Source organism: Fusarium solani (assembly GCF_023522795.1).
Source record: "Fusarium solani strain SB1 chromosome Unknown bctg00000007, whole genome shotgun sequence".
Classification (NCBI taxonomy): domain Eukaryota; kingdom Fungi; phylum Ascomycota; class Sordariomycetes; order Hypocreales; family Nectriaceae; genus Fusarium; species Fusarium solani.
In genome coordinates this window covers 2175884-2197652 of record NW_027072150.1, presented here as the reverse complement: position 1 = coordinate 2197652, position 21769 = coordinate 2175884, and the positions used below count along the sequence as shown (strand labels likewise).

The window sequence follows — 21769 nt, the reverse complement described above, 5'->3', positions numbered from 1 at the left end:
GATCTTCTTCTATGTCCTCGATGATGTTAAAAAGAGGCCATGGGCCAGAGTAGCAACGGGTATAGATGTAAACAATGAAGGTCTGACTCTTTTAAAGGGTTACTTAATTGTCCTAAGAGATACTCTCATCAAGTATTTGCATGCCTTTTATTCATAGTTTTACTCTTCTTAAGATGCTTTCTTAATCATACTCGGAGTAGCAGGAGCTAAGATGTTGGGTCTAATCATGTTTTCTCTTCCGCTATATACAGCCCGACGTCTTCGACAGTCTCACATCATGCCGTAATCCCAAGCACTTTCTCCAACAGGCGAATACAAGTTGGATGATAAAACCTTTCGTACTTATGAAAAACCTTGTTTGCAAACTCTTTATCTAGATTTTGTAAACATTCGAAGCTAGAAACAATCAGTGTCACGCTGTCATGAGTGGGAACTATTCGACTTACAGCGGTCTGACGAACTTCATGCGCCCGGTCTCCCCCAGAAATACCTCGGTATCCTCAAACAGGCCTCGATCCCCGGCCTTCAAGCCGACCCGTAGATACCGTGACAAGACTTCAAAGTTGGTCGACTTTCTCAACCCATACAAGGTACCAAGAATTTGGGAAGACTCCAGGGTGATGGGTTTCCGCGAGTCCAGAAGAGCATCGAGAAACACGTTCAGTTGACCAGCGCTCCAGCCCTCGACATCGGTAGTAGATACCAAGGCATGTGAGTTAGAAGTCATATTGATCCACTTCTGTGCAAGGCTGAGGCATTCATCGTACTCTGGAGAGTGGAAGTCGGGCTTCTGGGGCAAGCCAGGCTTGTGGTACCATTCGTCCCAGTTGATGGAATTGAGGGCCTCCGTTGCGGCAGTGTCATGAGAGTAAAACTCAAAGAGTGTAGCCTTGAAGGTGTCCGAGTCCAGTGTTGCTCGTGAAAATTTTCTAAAATACTGAATTCAGTTAGTTTGACCCTGCGAGGTTGAGGGAAGGGGTTGGCTGGACTCACATGCGGGATGAAGGGTATCCACTTCTCTCGTCCGACCAACTTCTCCAGGAAACACAGGAATGTATATCCCTTCTCATACGAGATCTTGGACATGACATCATCAGGCCGCTTGCCCTGAAGGTCCAAAACCAAGCTCGTTTCTGGGCTCTCACTGCCTCCATACGACTCGATGCCATAGACGAGCTCGTTCCAGCCGACGATGGCCTCAAAGACAGCTGCCTTCTCGCCCTTGATCTGGCGGAGAATCTCGCGCTCGGTATAAACAGTCCAGCCTTCATTCAGCCAGAAATGCTCCCATGAGGAGTTTGTAACCAGGTTGCCGCTATAGTTGTGCGCAAACTCGTGGGCGACGACAGAGATGTTCTCCCGGTCACCAGAAATAACGGTGGCGCTATAGAAGTTAAAGACGGGGTTTTCCATTCCGCCGAGGTGGAAGGATTTGGGGAGGATGACGAGGTTGTATAACGGCCAGGGGTTCGTGAAAATGAGGCTCTGTGTCACGTAACTGCATTAGCCATCTCTGATACATCAAGCTCCAAACGTTTTACCATGACCTTACCTCTGCAGCATCAATAATTGCGTCAATGTCGGGTTGAAGCTCAGCCACAGCTGCTTCTAAGCTCGATGGCGCAGAATAAAGATAGCTCATCTTGCCAATTTTTGCGCCGGCTAGGTTTCTGAAAAGGCGGTGTTAGCGGTGAGAACAGTTTCCAGGCTTAAAAACAACCTACCCGCTAGCGATGGCAAACAGATAGTTAGAGGTGGGAACATCTTGCTGAAACTTGTACTCTTTCGTCTCCGCCATGTTGGAAACAGGGGGAAAGAGAAGATCATGTTGAGGGATACCACTCGCAACAACCGGCAATGGGGAAGAGATGGTTATGTCAAACGTTGTTTTGACAGAAGGAGTGTCCTGACAAGGGAAAATGGAGCGTGCGTGGACGGGCTCTCCTTGAGAAACTAGAGACTGTAAGCTATGGTCTGCATGGCTGCGATGCGAGGGGAACGAACACAGGAAAGGGTACAACTTGTCATCAGTCTGCTCGGGACTGAACCATTGGAGACCGGTGCATTGGTTGGTAGTCTCAAAGTGAATCTGTTGGGTTGTGAGTCGCCATCATGTGTTTCACAATCTCCCCCCTCAGAAAACATACCTCAAGCTCAAAGATCTCACCCTGGGTGTAACTGCGACCAAGCTGCACAATCAGTGGACGACCGTGCTGATCTGTGCTTTGACCCAGCTGCCATTGGACTTGTTCCCCACCCACACTTGCGCTGAGGATGTTGAGGTAACTGGTGTCGAGAATGACAGTGTCCAGACCTTCAGCTTTGAGAGGCTCTAGGGTAGTGGCTGCGCTTCCTGTCAAGATCTTCCGATCAAATTCGACTGCCAACTGCAACTTAGTATGCTTGGTGACCACATCATGGAAATTGGAGTTGGTGTTGACGTCGTGGGCGTGGAATTGACACATGGCGGAGGACAGGGGGGGTCAACGTGTCGATGACTTGTCATTAGGTTCGGGTGAAAAAGCAACCACGACTTCACAAGATATACCCAGACTCGCCTTGAATCGGAGCACGATTCTCTCATGGGACAGCAATTACATACTCAAAGACGTAAGCCAACGTCAATAAAAAATCGCCTGACTGAGTTAGCTCGATACCCCGCGTTCTCGTCGTTCTTTTTCACCGCTTGAGGAAATTCTCGACAAACTTTGAACTAGGTCAACGGTGACAGGAGAGACTAGCCGGCTCTAGTTTAGTTCATGCCGAGAGATAAGAACATAGCTTATCTCTTATCGCCGAACAAGACCAAGGGGCTGGTTTCTTGAATGGACACCTGCCATCATCGGCTCCGGCATGATGGTTGGCACCAACACGGCCACGTCCATGTTCGCCGGTGCCGTCATCAGCTGGGGCATCATTGGCCCTGTCCTGGTCCGTACCGGGGTGGCTAGCGGTGTCAAGATCATGGGCCCAGACTACACTGGTCCGTGGGAAGAGTTTACGACTTACATGAGCATGAACCTGGAAGACCCTGTTAACAAGCCCAGCCCGCGGTACTGGCTTCTTTGGCCGTAAGTTCCTTACCATCACCTTCTCCTTCTTGTATCATATTCTCAGACTGTTCTGTTATAGTGGAGTCCTTCTAATGGTGGCGGTTTCTATTGTCGAGGTACTATGTCAGTACCGACTCCTCTCTATCGCCGCCAAGGTCCTCACCCACAGAATATGCGCCTCCTTCTGTTCAGCCTGCCAGGCTATTGGCATGAAAGCCACCTGGATCGAGCGCTACTCCGAATCATATGATGATAGATCCGACGACACAGCAGACGAATCACAGGCTATTAAGCCATGGATGTGGATCAGCGGCCTGGTTCTATCGATCATTGTAACCTGCCTCAGCTGTGGCTTGCAATGGGGAATGCCCTTGTCAATGACCATCGTTTCCATCATCATGGCCGTCATTCTGACTGTCTTGGCCATTTTGAGCACCGGAATGACAGACATGACACCCCTTACCGCCATCGCAAAGTCTTCTCAGCTGGTCCTTGGAGGCATGACCCGTGGGGATAGTTGGACTCTAGCTAAGGCTCAGACTCTCAACTCCCTGGGTGGTGCCGTTGCGGCCGGTGTAGCGAATCAGGCAACTGATCTGACGGCCGATTTCAGAGTTGGGTTAGTATTCATTCTGATGTTTCAACAAAGCAGTGTGATGCTAATAAACTCGTAGATTCCTGCTTAGAACCCCTCCTCGAGCACAGTGGATAGCCCAACTGCTCGGCAGCGGTGTTGCAATCTTTCTAGCACCAGCGATCTTCCTGGTCTTTGCATCGGCTTATCCTTGCATCTTGGATATCACGGCTGAGACCTGTGCCTTCTCAGCCCCATCTGTGTCCGCATGGAGAGCAGCCACCATTGCAGCAACAAGCCCAACTCTTCCCATCCCCAAGTCGTCCGGCATCTTTGCCATCTGCATCACAGTTATTGGCTGCTTGGTAACCATCATGAAGCACTTCTACCTGGTGAAGGAACGACAAAAGTACCGCCTCTACTTGCCAAACTTTATGACGCTTGGTCTGATGATGGTCATTCCGCAACCTTGCATCGGAACAGCCATGATGATTGGGGCTATCATCGCGTTGCTCTGGAAGAGACTCCGACCGGCTAGCTACGAGGAGTACCTATTCTCTGTTCTATCTGGTATGATCGCGGGCGAGGGCATTGGGGGGGTTATCAACGCGATTGTTGCCATCGCAGGCGTTCAAGCCGGTACCGGAATTGGCTGCCCTGCAGGAATGTGTTGATTGTAATATTCCGCATGTATTTATCTATGGGTGGCGAGATAATTGTGGCATGTATTTCTTTCGTGGTATAATGAGTTCCTAACGGCGGGTGCCTGTCCGTCTGTCAAGGCATTTAACAATAACCTTCAACCTTTACCTAGGACGCTATAAATCTCAAGAGGTAGCCTTAACCTAGTCTAGTAGACAGTCCGCCAAGTTTCATACATGCTGGCCTGCTTAAACACAGGTATTGTTAGACCAGACCTCACATACTGGCCTTGGGGCCTGGGCCGATTGGGGTAGTAGTCACTCAAGTTTCATACACGCGAGGATGGAGTACAATCTATTACAACCGCAAAATCACCCCTGCTAGCGAAACCCTTGCTGATCGTCTAGATCAATTGTAGCCCACTCTTCTCCAGGCCCCCGTGCAGCCTTGGCCGCTTCTTCTGGGCCTTCAACTGCGTGACCTGGAAAGCCTGTCTTACATGCTCGACACCAACAGCTTCTCTCTCAGTATCATCTGTCGTAAAAAGCCCCTCGCGGACTTTGTTCACCGACGACTTGGATCCTCCCTCCTTCCGCCGCAGTTCGTTCTCCTGAATGGCCAGGGCCATCTCGGTCAACCTCTGTACCATCTCACATGCCAGGAAGCTGAGGATGTCCAGACAGTCGTGCTTGGGCTCGGTTTCGGCTATGACGCCTAGGCCAGACCATTCGCGGAATTTCTGTTTCTTGCGATAGCTGAAGGATGCCCGGCGGCGGGACTCGGCCCATGTCTTATACTCCTTTGCAGTCATTCTCCTTGTTATCCGGTCCGCGCGACGGAGCCTTTCGACAGTCGCCTGGTTAGATTCAGGAAGTAGACCCTCTGTCTCTTCAACCTCAGGCAGCTGCACGGAAAAGTAGGATTCGACGTCCCACGGCAGCGTCAGTTTTGGACGCTTTTGGTTCTTTTTATCCTTTTGGACAGGGACTTCGAGAACCTCAGCCAGATCTTGGACTGCTGCGAGTTCCGCATCTCCCTTGTCACTTTCCGCTTTGCTCTTGAGGCGGAGCCTGTTCCATCGGAGAAGGTTCATAAGTCGTCCCAGTCTTGCCGGGTCATGTCGGATCTGGAAGAACAGGTCTGCGTTGGAGATGAAGCGCGCGCCGCGTCCGGACGCAAGTTCGTTGGCAGTCGTGAGCTGAAAGGTATTTAGTAGATGCTGATTGCAAGATGGGGCGGATACGTACCATTAAGACGACTTGGTCTCGAATGATTTCTTCAACTACAGCGATCGTCTCGACCGAGGGGTCCTGGGTTTCCCCGGCGATATACATCATCTGTTTAGTTGATCAACATATGCTAACAAGAATGGATGGATTGGGCTAATACCCGCTGAATCTCGGATTTGAACTTGGGTTCGTTCTTGGACATTGCGAAATGGTGACTGTGTGCGCTCAATTCAATCTCGGGGTCTTGAGGAGGGTTTTGTAGCAACAAATTGTTGCCGATTTATACCGGTGACGACCTTTGTTGTCCATGATGCTCTGATTCACACTGTACCACACCGTGTAAACAGCTCATCCTTGGCACACATTCACAGTGCGCGCAGGGTCAATGATGAACAAAGGGGCAGCGAGGACGGGCTTTGACAAACTTGGGGGGCCTGGGGATACCCGTACATTTCGTACAGGATGGCTCGGGAAGCAACAGGGGTGTCTTGCAGGGGTTCCATGTCGCCCCACTCGAATTACAAAGAGTCAAAGAGCAGACAATCACCTTGGAACAAAGCATCAAGGACGTGGTACGTGGCTCCCGGAGGATGGTGTGTGAAAAGCCATATTTATGACTTGAAAGGATATCACGTCGGAGAGTTACCTTGAGAGAGAACACCGGATCCCAAGCCATCCCCAAGGATAGCCATGCTTTCCAACGATTCTATCGCAGGCTATCCCAGTGACCTACTCTCACAATCCATCTAATCATTTATCTACATTCCCTTACTCCTGACTGAGCACACGGCTCGACCAGTCCCCAGGGAGTTCCTCTTCACCAACCGCACCAGCACGTCTTGCACGCCATTCGCCCTTTCGGATTTCGACCTCAAACTTATTACTAAGTGCACCTCCACCACATTTCCGGACCAGAATTATTAGATCATTCCGATACCAAGCCTGCAAATGGGGGAGAGCAACACCGTCATTGTTGAGAGACTCTCCGAGATAGATTAAGTCCGGTGTAAGTACGGGGAGGATGTGCAAAAGGCCATTGCGTGTAGTATACGGTATCGCCATGGTCGTATCTTCAACGAGATTCAATGCGAGTTGGTACACCCGTCTAAAGATAAGATCTTCGATCTTCTAGCTCAGTTAATCCATTAAGGGCCAGGCATTAACTATAATAAAGAACATATTATCAACACATCATAGTATTATATCCGGATGCTAATATAGTAGCCTTTTTTTAACCTTATATTACCTATAATAAAAGACTTATACCTAGCTGTATTACAATGAAAGGTTAAACCTCTCATCGGGTATTTAATTGCTCCAACCTCCGTACGAGAAACAAGAGAGGGGTTATGGCTATTAGGGTGAGTCAATAGGAGGAGTCCGGCGAGGATCAGGTCGATTAGAGCTTGAATGCAACATCTCAGCGAATTGCCAAACTTTGGTTGGCACACATCAACTTTGAACACAATGGAGGTTTCTTACATGGAATAAAAGGGGATTAATTAACGACAAAGCGGTACAAAGTAAACGCCTTTCAATCACCCTCCGCCTTGCACAACGGCCCATCAGGTCGTTCAACAAAGGCATCAGACCCAACACATGTTGGACAGTAAAACACATTGAATGGGTCATACTTGCGCTTCGTCTTCAAATGAACGTCATACAATTCTCCATAAAACGACGTCTTGAAATCAGGATCATGACGGTCCCCTTCATTCATGTAAGCGCCAGTGTCGGGCGCAAGCTTCTGCAGCGCCGCACCCTTTACAAATGTAGTTTCGTGGGTGGCTTTGTTCCGCTCTGCGAGACCAGCAGTCTTTGAGATACCAGTTCCAGAGATGAGAGCATAGTGCGATTTGCGCCAGGCCGGGTTCAGACCAGATGTCTTGTCCTTGGCGTCCTTGAAAACTTGTCCGCCAGAGACAAGCAGGATAACGTTTGAGTGGAACTCGTCAGGCTTGCCGCTGATGACTTCAACACCATCACGTACACTGGTGTAGTCAATCAAAGACTCGCGGTTGATCAATCTCGAGGTCAAAATCGCAGTGTCTCCTACGGGATCATGGAGTCCCGACTCAGCGTTGTAGAAAGACCAGTAATCGGTATAGCTTGCCCAACTCTCGTTGATGAAAAGCTTGTTCTCAAACTTGGACAGAGCTTTGCGCACAGGAGCCCAGGCCTCCTCAGCTTCATCTTTGCCGGTACCGATCGTCCAAAAGCCGTGAGAATAACCCGATGTCGCATTCTCAACAAAGACGGTAGGGAAATTACGAAACCAGAAACCATATCCCGAGAAGCCAGCCTCGTTGAGATCTGGAAGCATCTGCAGCAATACTGAAATAGCGTCCAGAAGATCTGAATTGTTCTCCGTCTTTTCTAGAGGCGCAATCTGCAGGTGATGGGCAGTAACAACATCGACGTTGGGGTGAGCTTTGATGGTGCTACTGAGAGTAATTCCGTAGCCTGGCCCGCCTCCACGAAGGGCTCGGAAAAGGTCAGTATTTTCGCAATGGTTGCAGATGACGACCCGTCCATCAGCTAACATGACCTCGGCTTCAAGGATCTGGTCAGCACCAAGACCATAATTCCTCGTTGCTGGACCGTGGCCACCTCCAGATGCCCACCCGCCGATGGCACCAGGTGAGACGGAGCCTCCACCGACAGCGATGACGTTATTCTCTTTAGCGACTTGGTTGACATCGCGCCATTGGTAGACACCGTCGACTTTGATGGCGCTTCCCTTCCAGCCAGACCTAGTACACTTATTTTCCGAACTGTACGTCTTTTGGAATTTGATGCCGTTCTTGAAGTCATGCAGCCAAAGTTCAAGACCACCATACCCGTCAGACCGACCGAGGAGATCATGCCCTGTGCCAGAAATCACAAGACGAATGTTGCGTCGGCGAGCATACAAGAGCGTAGACCGAATCTGCGCGCGAGATGTAGCGTGGACGGCGTAAACGGGAAGCGAGCCGAGAGTGCATGTGGTGGGCTCTTGTCCAGCAGCGTAATCGACTGGGGCACAGGTGATGTTGTAAGGATAAGGCCTACCAATGGGATGGGAGGTCTGAAAATCCTGGTCTGTCCACATCTTGTTCACATAGGCGCACTTTTCGAGGTCCTGGGTGTCTCCTGGATAACATGATTGTGCTACTGGCTCCGTCTTGATGAGAGTTCTGCCGAGTACACGATTGAACGATTTCCATTCAACATCCGACGGCCAGCAACTTTGACCAGGGACCTGGATTGACCACTCAGTAAGGCATTCTCTCTTAGCTTGTGATTGTACTCACGCATCTGCATCGAGGCGATTGGTCTTGGCCCCGAACTACAGTCGAAAAGGCGGCCAAGGTGGAAAGCAATACAGTCGAAAACATCCTCGGAAAAGGGCTCACGCGGACATTGCCGCGAGAAAAGATGCTGGGGGGAAGGCCAACTTATGCAATAGGGATGCGGAGGCGTGTTTCAGCTCATGCAAGGATCGACCACTCGTTGTCCAATGTAGGAATTGATAGCCTGCCAACGATCACGATCGAGTGAAAGGCTGCTTATCCTAATGCGGCGCGAAAAAGCACCGTAGGACCTTTTGTTCGTCACAGAGCGATATCTGCAGCCACCCTGTACGACCAGTGTTTGCTTGAGACGTCTGGAGGTTGCTCAACCACGCCAGGGTTTAGAAAACAAGGCCTGCGGACGTGGGGATGGGTTATATCCACCTTGATAGAAATGGAATAACGGTGGACAGAAATACTCAAGTGATAAATTCTTTGTTATCATTACAACCTCACATCGGCGGATTACTTTCGACTGATCTTCTTTCCACCTTTCTTCCTTGGTCGCTAGTAACTAACGTCAAACCGCAAATACCTCAGCCGAGGCTATATCGCACTAAGACGTAAGTGGTCACTATTACGATAAACCTTTTGGCTACGCCAACCCTACTATAATATGCTGTATTCCGTACTGCGTAGTACAGTACTCTCCTAAGCAAAGCCCACCAGACCATTAATGGTGTCTTGCCCTATCAGTCAGCCTGCATGGCTGCACCGCCCCTCGGCAATTTCCCTGAGGTCACAGTCAGCAGAATATTTCGACAGCTTCACACTGTCATCCCGTCCTCTCAGTAACCCCAACAACAGCCTCATCTACCGAGAAAAAACACAGAAACCATGGCAGAGGCCATTGGAGTTGCCAGCTCCATCGTCGGAATCGTTGCTTTCGGGCTGCAACTTGGCGTCACACTACAGACACACATCGAGGCCGCCGTAGAAGCTAGCGATCGGCTTCAAGAGATCGGCTTCGAGATCAATTCCACGGCGGCTGTCTTGAGTTAACTTTAAGGTGTGGTGAAGAAAGACTGCGATGCGGCTGTCCCCATTTTCAACATTGATGGCGTGCAGGATATCAAGCGGCTTTCCGATAGATGCAAGAGGATATACAGCGTCATCATCATCTTGTTGAACGAAGCTGCCTAAGGTTCTGAGAATAAGAAAGTGAAGAGAAAAGTATCGGCGGATGGCCTCGATGACTTGTCATTGAAACTTAACAAGTTGGGTTTCCGGCAGAAACTAGCATGGCCATGGCTGGAACCACGGATCAAACGTTGCCAACAGGAGCTGAGGCAGGTTAAATTGGACCTGTTCCTTCCTATCCAGGTGGTCAACTTGGCCCAGTTCCAAATACAGTTCGTCCATCCTTTTCTTACACTTCGGGTAACGTTGCAAGGAGCTTCTCCCATGCGGCTCTATGATGGGAAAACATGCTAATATCTGCGTCTCTCAAAGCCACCCAACACGGGCTTCCGGATCGTTGGAAGAGGAGCAAGCTCTGAGAGAGCTAGCCCAGGAACTGATGAGAAAGCGAGCAAACCATGCAAAGCAGCTCATGCAACGCCATACCGAAAAACCCGAGAAGGTTATGGCAGCAGCGCCCACTACTAAGCCCGAATCAGTGGCCCCGCCACCAGGGGAAACCATCAGGTGAAGCATCTTCTTTGAACTGGTGTGCTTGACTAATTTGATCGTATTTATTATAGCGGGATCAAACAGCCGGAAGCACCGCCTCTCTTAGCGATAACGACACATGATGAAGAGTACGTGAACATCCTCGGGCGACAGACTGTGAACTAATCGAATTCTTGTATCCCCTTAACAGATCAGGAAAGCAAACAGAGGATGACCTTGATAAGCCTATAGTTAATCCAAGCCCACAACCAGACGGCATGGAAGCGACGATGGAAAGCGACAGGCCTCAACCCCAAGACAGGAATATGGTCGAAAACGCCGTGTACCCGCTTGCCAATGGCTTTCAACGCCGGGAAGTGCCATCCATCCCTCCGCCTCCCCGCTTCTTCTACCGTCCTCCAGACGCAGCAAGCGACGTTGTCACCGAGGACGAGAGCGGCGGGGATTATTCCCCCTTGACCAGCAACCAGGAAGATGGTGGCTCTCATGATGATGATGGGGGATCTATCCGCGGGAGCACCGGCGCCCCTACCGATACCACGTCTTCAAACTGAATACTTCGTTTCATCCCGAATTGGGCCCATGGCATATTCTCACGTGGCCGGCATGATGACAGGGGGAGTGATAGGCTCGAGGCTTTTCTCCTTGAACTACCGGCCAGAACCGATCTCGAGTCAAAACCGTCACTGATGAAACTTGAGATGGAACAAAAACATATCGATGCTACCCTTTCTGCAATCGTGCCGCGCCGCTGGCACAGAGGACGACCGCAGATGTGGGAGCAGTACAAGGCCCTCGACCCACGCGTCCGTCACAAAATCCACTTTGCTCTTACATTAGCAAAGCAGTGGAACAACCAAAGCAGAACCTGGATAGCTACCGAGTTTATGCAACAGTCTGAGCTGGACCAGCAGGACAGCGTTCACGTCGTTCTATTCTTCTGGCTGGATGAGGAGGTGGAACCTGTTACCTTGAACACTGGCAGTGGCAATTTTACGCTGCCATATGAACATTGCCGCACTTGGGAGGTAAGTTGAGTCAATCTCCGGCGGTTTTCTTCATGTAGGGTCTGGTCATGTACCTGGAAGAGTGTCCAGCACTTCGTACAATGGCAATCGAGATTTAAACTGAGACTGAACTCTCGACAGATGATGGAAAACATTCTTGTTAAAGCCTTCACTAGTACAGAATGGGAAGTTGGGGTCCGAAATGGCAGGTACAATATCGTCAATAAGGATACAGACGCAATCATCCCACCGGAGACATGGAGGTCAGCTATCCTTCCTGGGATGGACATAAAGATGAATATGTGGTCATCACCAAGGCGAGTGTTCCGAGCGACGCTACCCAGACATCTACCACCATTGCCACCTCCAGTGCCCCCAGGAGGATGGACCCGGGTACACGGCGGAATGCCAGGCGGCATACCACCGCAAGTCGATATGCTACCGCCAATCAGCAGGCCACCGCCAGGGGCAATGCCGGCCGGAAGGAGGCCAGTCTCATCCCCATTTGAAGAGGGGATGTCATCCCCACGGATGGGCAGCATAGTCCTGACATCAGCCCGCAAGCCAAGGCCCCCGCAGCAAGTGGGCATTAATATGCCGTCTTCATCTACAACAGACATCGAGTCTACAACCATCGTCGACAAGCACGAACTAGATGAAAAGATAGAGGGACTTCTCGGCCCAAGGAGGTCGTTATAGATGAGATTGACACATCTAAGCTTGACTTAGGAGAGCTCCTCAAGCGATGGACCAACGTTCCGGATTCAGGCGGAAACAGTGTGTTCTCGCCAGAGTCAGACACGCGAGGCACATCAGAGATGAGGATAGATTAGACAAAGGGAGTTCTCTGTAACGTGAGAGTTGACTCCTCTCTGTATAATTAAGTTCCAGGGTGTAAAAGAATGGGTCAGCTACTTTGCGTTCTAGTATCAAGGAAATTTGGCGTAAGAAAAAAATCGGAAGCAATGGGCATTCTGAAGGTAGAAACACGGTTGTGGTTACTAGCGACGTCTCTGAAACAGGCTCCCAAGCATAACAGCGGCAGAAATAGTTATCAATACCTGAAATCATTAAAGGGAATTACCGCAAAACAAGTAACCTACGACTAGCGGCTTGACCTTGCGCCAGGAGTGAAAGGTCCGGCGGAGTACCAAACAGAGGTAAGGCCAACAGCTGACCGTTGATTGCAATGAAATTCAAGCTTTCTTCGTCTCGGCAACTTGCCGGGACTAATACACGACCCGTGGATCCGTCTGGGCTACCCCCTGCCCTCCCCCTTGCTCCTTATCGCTGCTGTCTGCCCTACTTTTAAGAGCCGCAATGGCGTGCCTTGTTCGTCACGCCATAGGGCGGAATATTGGACTATGATCGCCATTGCTGCAATGCTTTAGCTAGACTAGAGGGTTTTAGCCGCGGACCAAGCCGTATCAGATCCCGTTGATTGACTCCAACTAGACCGTGTACAGGGCCAAGTCCGACACTTGCTTGCTTCGCAAAACTGCACCGAAATGCGATTGGTATGGTCTACCCCTTGGCAGGCACGGGTGTTGCGGCTCACTGTGAGTGGGCTTTTGAAACATGTTGGCTGCGGAACCTATCTGCGGAGCCGCATCCGGTCGCTTTGAACGCCTAGACCTGCTAGGATTTTCCAGTAGCTCGCCTGCGCTAAGCTCGGTAAACAAGAAATGATATGACACTCTACGGAGTACATGTTAAGGGGTTTATTATCTCGTGGCCAGCTAGCTTGGTATCAACTATAGGGGGATGTTGGGTCAGTTCCGACCCTCGACGATCTTGACGATCAAGTCTGCAGTTTCCTGTCTCTTCTCAAGGAATGGACTATGGCTGGTTGCCATCCTCGCCTCCTTCATACCCGGCGTCGACTGAACAAGCTGTTCTTGGAGAGGGAGCGGCAGCACCCGATCCTTTTCGCAGATTATGTAGGTCTTCGGAATGGTGATGTCGGAACCGATAAAGTCCAGGCCAGTCTCGAATGCGTCTTGAGAATGTGGCTGTGTCGCATCGAAGGCTTCTTGGGCTGCTTCTTTGGGGCAGTCGTTGTATAGGCTGTTCCAAGCTCCCTCAGGCGCCATGGTCGTGATTTTATTCTACGTCTCGTTAAACATTCATTTATGGGATGGTCTCAATTTGTCTTTGCGTACCTTGGTATATTTCTCGCCGGTTTCAAGCCACTCAGGGTATGCGCCACCAAACGTCGTGATGAGATCCCACCCCTTAACTGGGATGGCAAAGGCAGCCAGAAAAATGATTGAGTGAAATCCACCCTTAAGACCCTTCTGTACTCGGTCGCTGATGCCCTGTCCTTCTGTGGCGGCAGTAGCGGGAATGCCTCCGTATGAATGCGCAATGAGAACGACCTCTCGTCCCTCGGCAAAGTAGGGCTCTGATGTCTCGATAATCTTTGCCTTATCCGCCTCCCAAGTGACTCCATGGCTATCAGCTCCTATGGTGGGCATCTTCGGGATAACACACTCATAGCCGAGATCAATAAGCGCGCTCTTGAGGCCATCATAGCACTTGGGAGGATGCCACGCCCCAGTGACGAAAAGCAAGACGGGTTTGTCGCTCATAGTTGTTGTATTGTAGTTGATGGTTTCACGGGTGCTGGATTCTGCCAATCTTGACAAGGTGGTGTGGCTGGATGCAACACAACATGGTTGTGATGTTGCCTCGTTCTTATACATAATCAAGGGGCCCGAGCCACAAAGCTCGCTTGTTATCTGTGGAAATCGCTACTCGGAAAACATCCGGAGTTTCGAGAACGTGAGACTAGGGGATCCCGGTGGGGTGACTAGAGGAGCATTATCGAAATCGTTCGAGTTAGACTTTGCAAGGCGCGTTTCATTGAAAACGGATCGACGTATATGGCACCACGCATACGAACTACGACCCCTGTTCAGGGCCCCATTTCGACTTTTTTTGTGAATCTTTTCCTCAAGCGGCGTCGTGTTGCATGCCAGAATGAACCAGCGAGTCAAGCGTCGGCTGTCCCTGAGAACCGCCAGCCTTACGCCGAAGCCCATGAAAACTCTATGCCGTGCTGAGTAGGTATTTCACGGCGCCAAGTGCCCATCTATATTCTCTCCTGGCCCGCGATTACTTGCCGAGATGCTTGATTGAACCCTGATTTCCCTCCCCAGCCACAATGTCAGCCACACAGTCGTCTACCCTCCCGCCCGAGGTTCTCCATCACAATGAAGGCCCATCGCTTGTTATTGTCAGTGCCGTGTCCATTCCTTTCGCGCTGGCTGTTGTAGCCACGAGGGTTTGGGCACGTCATCGGAAGCACATGGCCCTTGAAATTGACGATTGGTTCATATTGGCGTCCTTGGTATGCCTGACCTTAATCTCACGTACGCCTCGATCGATCGTTAATTGTGTCGCCAGCCCCTACTATGGGCCAACGCTGCTATCGCGATCGCAGGTGAGTCCTCGTCTACGCTTGAGAATTGAAGACATGAATAATAACACAAGAACTAGCCGTCTACTTTGGTGGAGCTGGAAAGCCTCTGGCAGTTAACATGATGGAAGACCAGAACAGGCTTGGGAGAGCTCAGCTGGTTAGCCAAATAAATACTCCCTCCCCTGTCATTATTCACTCTCTAACAGACTTGATTGCGAGGATAGTGCCTGGTTTTAACCGAATTCGTCTACGGGACAGTACTTTGCACTATCAAAGCCAGTATTCTGCTCATGTACTATCGCATATTCCCGACGCGATCGATGAAGATTGGCGGTTATGTCCTCGGCGGACTAACCCTTGCTTGGTGGATAGCCATCGTGTTCACTACCATCTTCCAATGCACTCCCATCGACAAGGCCTGGAAACCCTTCATGAAACAGGGCAAGTGCATCGATAAGAACAAGTTCTTCATTGGGAACTCTATACCTAACATTGTGGTGGATGCCCTGATAATCTCATTGCCAGTCTGGGAGGTATCAAAAGTCCAAGTACCGCGGTCACAAAGGGTTGCTATTGCTGGCATCTTTCTGCTCGGCGGATTGTGAGTTATCTCAGAGAGACTCGGAGCACACAAGATCATGCTAACCAGACGTAGGATCGTAGTAATCAGCTGCATCCGACTGAAATACATCGTCGATCTTCTGCAAGCAGGACCCGCAGCAGACTTTACTAGTGAGTTGTTTGATCCCATTTTCCATACTGACACAAGGAGCCGGCTGACAGATCAAACAGAGCTGATCTCAACACCATGGATCTGGACAGTCATCGAACCATCAATCGGACTACTGTGTGCGTGTTTGCCCACGATGCAACCACTGCTGTACCTGGTCTTCGGGCGCTTCATCACCCGGGCGACCCAAGACCGCAGCAAGGAGGGAATCATCACCATCGGTGGTAGTGGGTCTAAGCAGACGGAAAGGGAGAGGGTGCCGGCCAAGGACGGCCCGTTTAGGCGACTTCACGACAATGACTCTGCCGAGGAGCCTGTTTTGTGGCCAGAGACATATATCAATGAGCAGAACACGGTGGTGGAGCATATGAAACGGGACAAGGGTGATTCTATTCCGCTGGGTACGATTACAGTCAAGAAAGACATGACATGGGCAGAATCACGATAGATTGATGGAACTACATAGACCTTATCCATTAGGATCCTAGGCTCAGAATCACAAGGGTAACGGGCCTCGGAAGGCGGAACTATATCTGGGTAGACACAACACGCATACTCCCCCTTCCATTACCAGCTGCCTCAGTTATCAATACGACTTCGTAACAATAGATATATGTGATAAAATTCCCAGATACCATACACACTACTCAAACAACTGTGCCTGATTCTCTACAAGCATGAAGTCGTCCGGCCGTGACCATCCCCGCCAAATACATCAGTCCTCGAACTCAGTTATCTCATTAAAGGCTGGGCTTCAAATATAACAAAGAACACATTATCAACACATCATAACATCATATCTCAACGCTAACACAGTGCTGATAACTACACGCTTGGGCTTTTGTGGCTGCACAGGCGTGTAGTTGAAGAGAGAGCACCCGAGACTAGTGCTGCAGATGCAAGAGAAAATATTAAATTGTCCCGCACGATCCTGAAGGCAGGATAAAGTAATGGTTTATCTCAATACTTGGCTCTTGCTTTGTGTTAGGGTCTAAATACTAGTCGTCATAATGGTTTAGTGCTCAGAGATATGAGAAATACTCCCCTCCATCATTGCTAGTTATCCCCTTCGTTTTATCCTATTATTTCACCTTGGCACACGTTGGGTTATGACAACTCTTTTATGCCATGTTGTGCTACCCTAGGTTTGGTTGTGCTCACTTATGCGTTTCCACCTCAGGAACGCCATGTCTTGAATCTTTTCAGGGGTAGCTCTTTTCCCCGCACCCGCCCGCAGTTTCGCAGTTGTAATGAGAATGCACATCGATCTTCGTTCTTTCCAGACATCGACAGGCGACAGCTGGCCGGCTGAGACCTGTCAAGGCTGTGTTGAAAGAAAAAAAAACATGTCAGATCACTCCTGAGAACAATTCAGGGCAGACCCGGGGCCTATTGGCTGTGACCTTGCTCACGTTGGGCTAGCTGATCTACAGCAGCACAGCTGAGACCAAGGGACGGGCTATCGGGTATTTCAGCACGCCACAAAGCGGACCGAGGCGCCTTTAAAGGCTCTGTGTCTTGGAATATCGAATCTGAGTGGCCCGCGGCCAGGGCGGGCTGAACTGAGACACTGGAGCAATGTAACCGCCCTTGAATCGACTAGCCAGGCCTGACAGAAATGGGTGGCGATTGGCGAGGGTCCGGCCTTTCTCGGTGACAATGTCTCACTCATTCTCGTCTGACGTGTCTCTGCGCCGAGGCAAGCAGTTCACATGAAGCATCTCTTGTCTAACCAGGCTATCTAGTTGTAGAATGGACTGTCCTTGGCGTGTTTCCTCTTCTCTCGTTCGCTGACAGGCACATGAAAAGGGTTACACAGGGCTTGCGGGCCGCAATGCAGCTTATTCGCGTCGCTCTCGGGTGACAGCCTACAGATGGCTATTATCGGATATCGGCTGCACAGCTCCTACCAAAGCCCATTGTCCTCGCTTTCTCGACCAGATACCCCAGAAGGGCATTGTGCCCGATTGGTGTGTAAATAAGACACAAGAGCAACGTCCATCAACCCCATGTTCGGTTAGGATGAACAGCCCGCATGGAATTATCGAAATTCATCCTGGAATGCCCCATGAGTGGTTATGATTACCATGGCAAATTCCCACACTATTGACAGATATGCCACTAGTGAATCATGACAGCAGCGTCGAGGCGGAATGCACTGATTGAGCATCACGCCTTCATTCCACCAATCAAGGTCATTGTGCTACCAACGGGGCCCGTTGAACCCCATTTAATCACGACTATTCACTCTCGGCGTGCATCCTGGGCGGCTGAATTCAAGACACGGGATGTACGCCGTACAGATTTCAGGTGAAACATGGCCAAAGACAACCCCTTCCCCAGTGGACTCCTCTTAGCTCATTGGACTAGCAGAGGGGCCGGGCCTGCCCGATTCCGAGACACATAAACGAGCTGCTGCATGATGCCACATTCCCAAGCGCGAAATAGGTTGTGGGATGAGAGGAATAGTGATGTCAGTTGTTTTGCATAGTGCCAGAGTTGCAGGAGAGGATCTACATGGTTTGATCTCAATGAGAGGCTAGGTACGGAGTCAGTTATCCATTTGACATGTGGACATATAGCTATCCCTAGAAATTCGTGGTCAAGTCAACGTATAAAAGGCATTCATCTGTTTCCTTTCCACCCCATTATCACTCAAACTCTCACGCAACAACCTGACCTTTCTCTCTCTTCTCCTGATTCATAATCATTCATCATGTCCGACCCACGTCAAGAAGAGTTCGATGCTACCCACGCCTATTTCATCGGGCCTAAGGGCTCCAACCTTCCAGATTTCCGGGCAAATATCAACACCATTCTGGATGAGCTACTCGTTGCCAGGCAAAGTTACTATCCTGAGGATCGGGTACTTGACAGCTCCCATAGGCTACAGTTTCATCATGTTCACTGATACCAATTAAACAGGCCTTCATCCCCAAAGAAGTCCGCCGCTCGGAAAAGTTCCTCAAGGCGAGAACCAACCTCCGCCTTGCCACCGAAAAAGTCGCACAGCTGCTAGGGGAGCATTCGGCGCCCTTCTGGTCCCCTCGCTATGAAGCCCACATGTGCACAGATCTGACCATGTCATCCCTGCTTGGGTACTTCATGACCATGCTGTACAACCCCAACAATGTCGCCCTCGAGGCCAGCCCCATGACCACTCTGGTTGAGCTGCGAGTTGGCAAGCAACTCTGCAAGCTGTTTGGGTACAACGTTGACGAGTTCAAGTCTCCGCTGGCGTGGGGACACATCACCTGCGGAGGCACTGTTGCAAACCTGGAATCTATCTGGGTCGGTATGTTTCTCATGACCCTTCCTACACATATTGTGGAGATTAACAATTGGCCCACGTAGCAAGAAACCTCAAGTTCTATCCTCTGAGTCTTCAACTCGCACTCGGAGCCAAGGGAGCGGAGGGAAAGCTCAAATTCATCGCTAAGGAGTTCTATGCACCCTCGAGCCACCCCGCGCCCAGAAAGCTGTTCACGGACCTGAGCACATGGGAACTGCTGAACCTCCGACCTGACGTCATCCTTGATCTGCCAAAGGAACTAGAGAAGCAGTTTGGAATCACGTCTCAGTTCTTGGAGAGTGCCCTCAATGAGTTCAACATCCAGACAGTTGGCCGTGAGTACCTTGAAAAGAAGTTTGAAATTGAGGAACCGGCCAAGTACTTCGTCAGCAAGACTCGCCATTACTCCTGGCCGAAAGGAGCAGGTATGTCAAGCCCCAGTATCAACACAAGTGGAAGTTCCAAGTGAGTTGGCTAACATGGCTCGTCTTATAGCAATTGCCGGTCTTGGTTCAAAGAACATGATCGGAGTCGACATCAACAACGGCGCTCAGATCGACATTGCCAAGCTCAGGGGTCACCTTGACAAATGCGTTAAGGACGAGATTCCTGTCTACGCTGTTGTGGCCGTAATTGGCTCGACAGAAGAGGGCTCCGTGGACAGCTTGACTGAGATTCTGGAGCTGCGAAAGGAGTTCCAGGAGAAGCACGGTCTCTCGTTCCTCGTCCATGCTGATGCAGCTTGGGGAGGTTACTTTGCCACGATGGTCAATCGGGAAACGCACTGTAGCACTCCGGATGAGGGCTCCAAGATCAAGAAGCCCGAGCCAGAGTGGTACTTGGATCCCAAAACCGCCGCAGACCTCAGAGCTATGGAGAACGCAGATTCCGTGACTGTGGATCCGCACAAGGCTGGTTACATCCCATATCCAGCGGGCAGCTTGTGTTACAAAGACGGCAGAATGAGGCACCTTGTGACGTGGTCCGGTCCCTATCTGTCTCAAGGATCTGCCGAGAACATTGGCGTCTATGGAGTCGAGGGCAGGTAAGTCGTTTCCTCACAGAGCGAGGTTGAATCACCTTTGCTCACTCATTTCTCCCTTCAACAGCAAGCCTGGTGCTGCAGCCATGTCTGCGTGGTTTTCCAACACCACCATCGGCCTGAACCCCCATGGTTACGGCAGACTACTTGGTGAAGCGGCCTTTACGAGCGCTCGGGTATGTTCCTCAACTAACTCATACTCCATTCATGCTAACAGCTTCTAGTTATCCGCTCATTGGGCAACCATGGACAATGACTACTTCATGTGCGTGCCCTTCAATATGCTGCCTGCCGAGAAGGGGGGCGATAGAAGCTTCTTCTCGGCTCCCGTCACGAACCAGAGGCAAAAGATCAAGGATCTCATCGTCGACAAGAGCGACGAGCAAATCTTCAACTCTCCCGAGGCAATGAAGCTGATCCGCGAACTCGGATCGGATCTAAACATCAACGCCTTCACACTCAACTGGAAGTATGGTGATGACAAGAAGACACTCAACACAGACTTGGAGGAGGCAAACTACTTCATGAAGAGGATTGTCGACACACTTTCCATTACCACTGCCGACACCGACCCTACCAAGATCCCCATCTTCTTGACTTCGACATCCTTCTTGCATGAGGACTATGGCGACTGCGCCAAGATATTCATGAAGAGAATGGGACTCCAGGAGTGCGACCAGAGTCTGTTTGTCTTGAGAAACGTCGTCATGAGCCCATTCCCGACTCAGAACAACTTCCTCAAGTCGCTAATGAAGGAGTTGGAGGATGTGATAGTGGATGAGGCCAAGGCTTGCCGAAAGAGAAACACGCCTCGCGAGAAGCAAATCCAGTTTCTCGTGCAGGGGTCTCCCACCGCCTCCGAGGTGTTCCTGGTATTCAAGGCATCGTTCCATGGCATCTCCAGACGGCAGCAGGTTATCCTTTCAGCTACACTGGATGACAAGTTGAAGGAGTCCTATGAGAAGTTGCTGAACGACGGACGAGATATTCCCGTCATGCTAGAGACAGATGACAAGTTCTTCATTGAGGATGTTGTTCAAAAGATCGGCACCTCAGATGTTGAGGGGATCTCAGTCCGCATGTTCGAAAAGGGCACACGGTAAGGGTCTCAAAAATCTGCTCGCGAAAGAAAAAAGCTGACTTGATACAGCAAATACAACCCCATGCAGGGAACCGTGAGCTTCAAGTCCGTTGTCAAGAGCCGACCTTTGAATTCTCCTTACCGCGACCCCGACTACCCATCCGAGTTCATGCCATTCTATCTGTATGGTACAGAGAAGGAAATGCACATTACCCATGCGCTTGTCAAATCCCCCAACATCTGTCTTTCCGCCGGCAACGTCAAGTTCGAGTCCAGCTTCGACCCTTCAGTCTCAAGGCTCCTGGGAGAGGGTCTGATTCTCGGTTTGACCGAAAAGCCTGAGAACTCGATGCAGCCATTTGCCACCAAGAACAAGAACCTTGGTGACAAGTTCTTCTTCAGCCCCAACAAGGAGTTTGCCGTCAAGATTTGGAAGGACCCCAAGGGCACCAGTGCTGCTGGGCCTGGGCTGCTTTCAGGCTTGGGCGAACCCATCTACGATGGCTTGATGACGCTGGGAGAAAACGTGTTTGTGGACGTTGAGGGGCCGAATGAGGATAAGCATTACGAGAAGAAGCCAGTGTCGGATTCGTGGCAGAAGAAGCTGGATGAGATTGGAAGCATGTTGGACGGCACACACGTCCATAACCACTAAGAGGTTCTCCTAGCTATTCCTTTGATATGTACCTATACCTATCAAACCTAGTTTTGAAACAAGATACCAGGCTATT

General features: G+C 50.5%; 8 protein-coding genes across 8 annotated transcripts; 4 read left to right on the top strand and 4 right to left on the bottom strand.

Moving 5' to 3' along the window:
• Nucleotides 1-442: 442 nt before the first annotated feature.
• Nucleotides 443-2465, bottom strand: MRS44_011624 (uncharacterized protein; the record flags this gene model as incomplete). The annotated part of the gene is made up of 6 exons (XM_046278370.2): nucleotides 443-937; nucleotides 994-1485; nucleotides 1553-1670; nucleotides 1725-1953; nucleotides 2005-2089; nucleotides 2148-2465. 6 exons carry the CDS (start codon nucleotides 2463-2465, stop codon nucleotides 443-445), a joined length of 1737 nt encoding a protein of 578 aa, XP_046134660.2.
• Nucleotides 2466-2856: 391 nt separating this feature from the next.
• On the top strand, nucleotides 2857-4301 carry MRS44_011623 (uncharacterized protein; the record flags this gene model as incomplete). Its single annotated transcript, XM_046283318.2, has 3 exons — nucleotides 2857-3071; nucleotides 3133-3672; nucleotides 3728-4301. The coding sequence occupies 3 exons, from the start codon at nucleotides 2857-2859 to the stop codon at nucleotides 4299-4301; spliced, it is 1329 nt and encodes a 442-aa protein (XP_046134661.2).
• A 371-nt stretch (nucleotides 4302-4672) lies between these two features.
• Nucleotides 4673-5700, bottom strand: MRS44_011622 (uncharacterized protein; the record flags this gene model as incomplete). The annotated part of the gene is made up of 3 exons (XM_046278371.2): nucleotides 4673-5467; nucleotides 5517-5606; nucleotides 5659-5700. 3 exons carry the CDS (start codon nucleotides 5698-5700, stop codon nucleotides 4673-4675), a joined length of 927 nt encoding a protein of 308 aa, XP_046134662.2.
• Nucleotides 5701-7032: 1332 nt separating this feature from the next.
• MRS44_011621 (uncharacterized protein) lies at nucleotides 7033-8589 on the bottom strand (the record flags this gene model as incomplete). Its single annotated transcript, XM_046283319.2, has 1 exon — nucleotides 7033-8589. The coding sequence occupies one exon, from the start codon at nucleotides 8587-8589 to the stop codon at nucleotides 7033-7035; it is 1557 nt and encodes a 518-aa protein (XP_046134663.2).
• Nucleotides 8590-10244: 1655 nt separating this feature from the next.
• Nucleotides 10245-11978, top strand: MRS44_011620 (uncharacterized protein; the record flags this gene model as incomplete). The annotated part of the gene is made up of 6 exons (XM_065619792.1): nucleotides 10245-10477; nucleotides 10534-10590; nucleotides 10653-11003; nucleotides 11124-11490; nucleotides 11611-11644; nucleotides 11698-11978. The coding sequence occupies 6 exons, from the start codon at nucleotides 10245-10247 to the stop codon at nucleotides 11976-11978; spliced, it is 1323 nt and encodes a 440-aa protein (XP_065475864.1).
• Nucleotides 11979-13241: 1263 nt separating this feature from the next.
• On the bottom strand, nucleotides 13242-14060 carry MRS44_011619 (uncharacterized protein; the record flags this gene model as incomplete). Its single annotated transcript, XM_046283320.2, has 2 exons — nucleotides 13242-13577; nucleotides 13632-14060. 2 exons carry the CDS (start codon nucleotides 14058-14060, stop codon nucleotides 13242-13244), a joined length of 765 nt encoding a protein of 254 aa, XP_046134665.1.
• Nucleotides 14061-14635: 575 nt separating this feature from the next.
• MRS44_011618 (uncharacterized protein) lies at nucleotides 14636-16071 on the top strand (the record flags this gene model as incomplete). Its single annotated transcript, XM_065619791.1, has 6 exons — nucleotides 14636-14821; nucleotides 14878-14914; nucleotides 14971-15050; nucleotides 15118-15494; nucleotides 15549-15625; nucleotides 15686-16071. The coding sequence occupies 6 exons, from the start codon at nucleotides 14636-14638 to the stop codon at nucleotides 16069-16071; spliced, it is 1143 nt and encodes a 380-aa protein (XP_065475863.1).
• A 2268-nt stretch (nucleotides 16072-18339) lies between these two features.
• MRS44_011617 (uncharacterized protein) lies at nucleotides 18340-21693 on the top strand (the record flags this gene model as incomplete). The annotated part of the gene is made up of 7 exons (XM_046278373.1): nucleotides 18340-18489; nucleotides 18549-18918; nucleotides 18978-19340; nucleotides 19411-19960; nucleotides 20025-20133; nucleotides 20182-21056; nucleotides 21108-21693. The coding sequence occupies 7 exons, from the start codon at nucleotides 18340-18342 to the stop codon at nucleotides 21691-21693; spliced, it is 3003 nt and encodes a 1000-aa protein (XP_046134667.1).
• Between the last annotated feature and the right edge of the window lie 76 nt (nucleotides 21694-21769).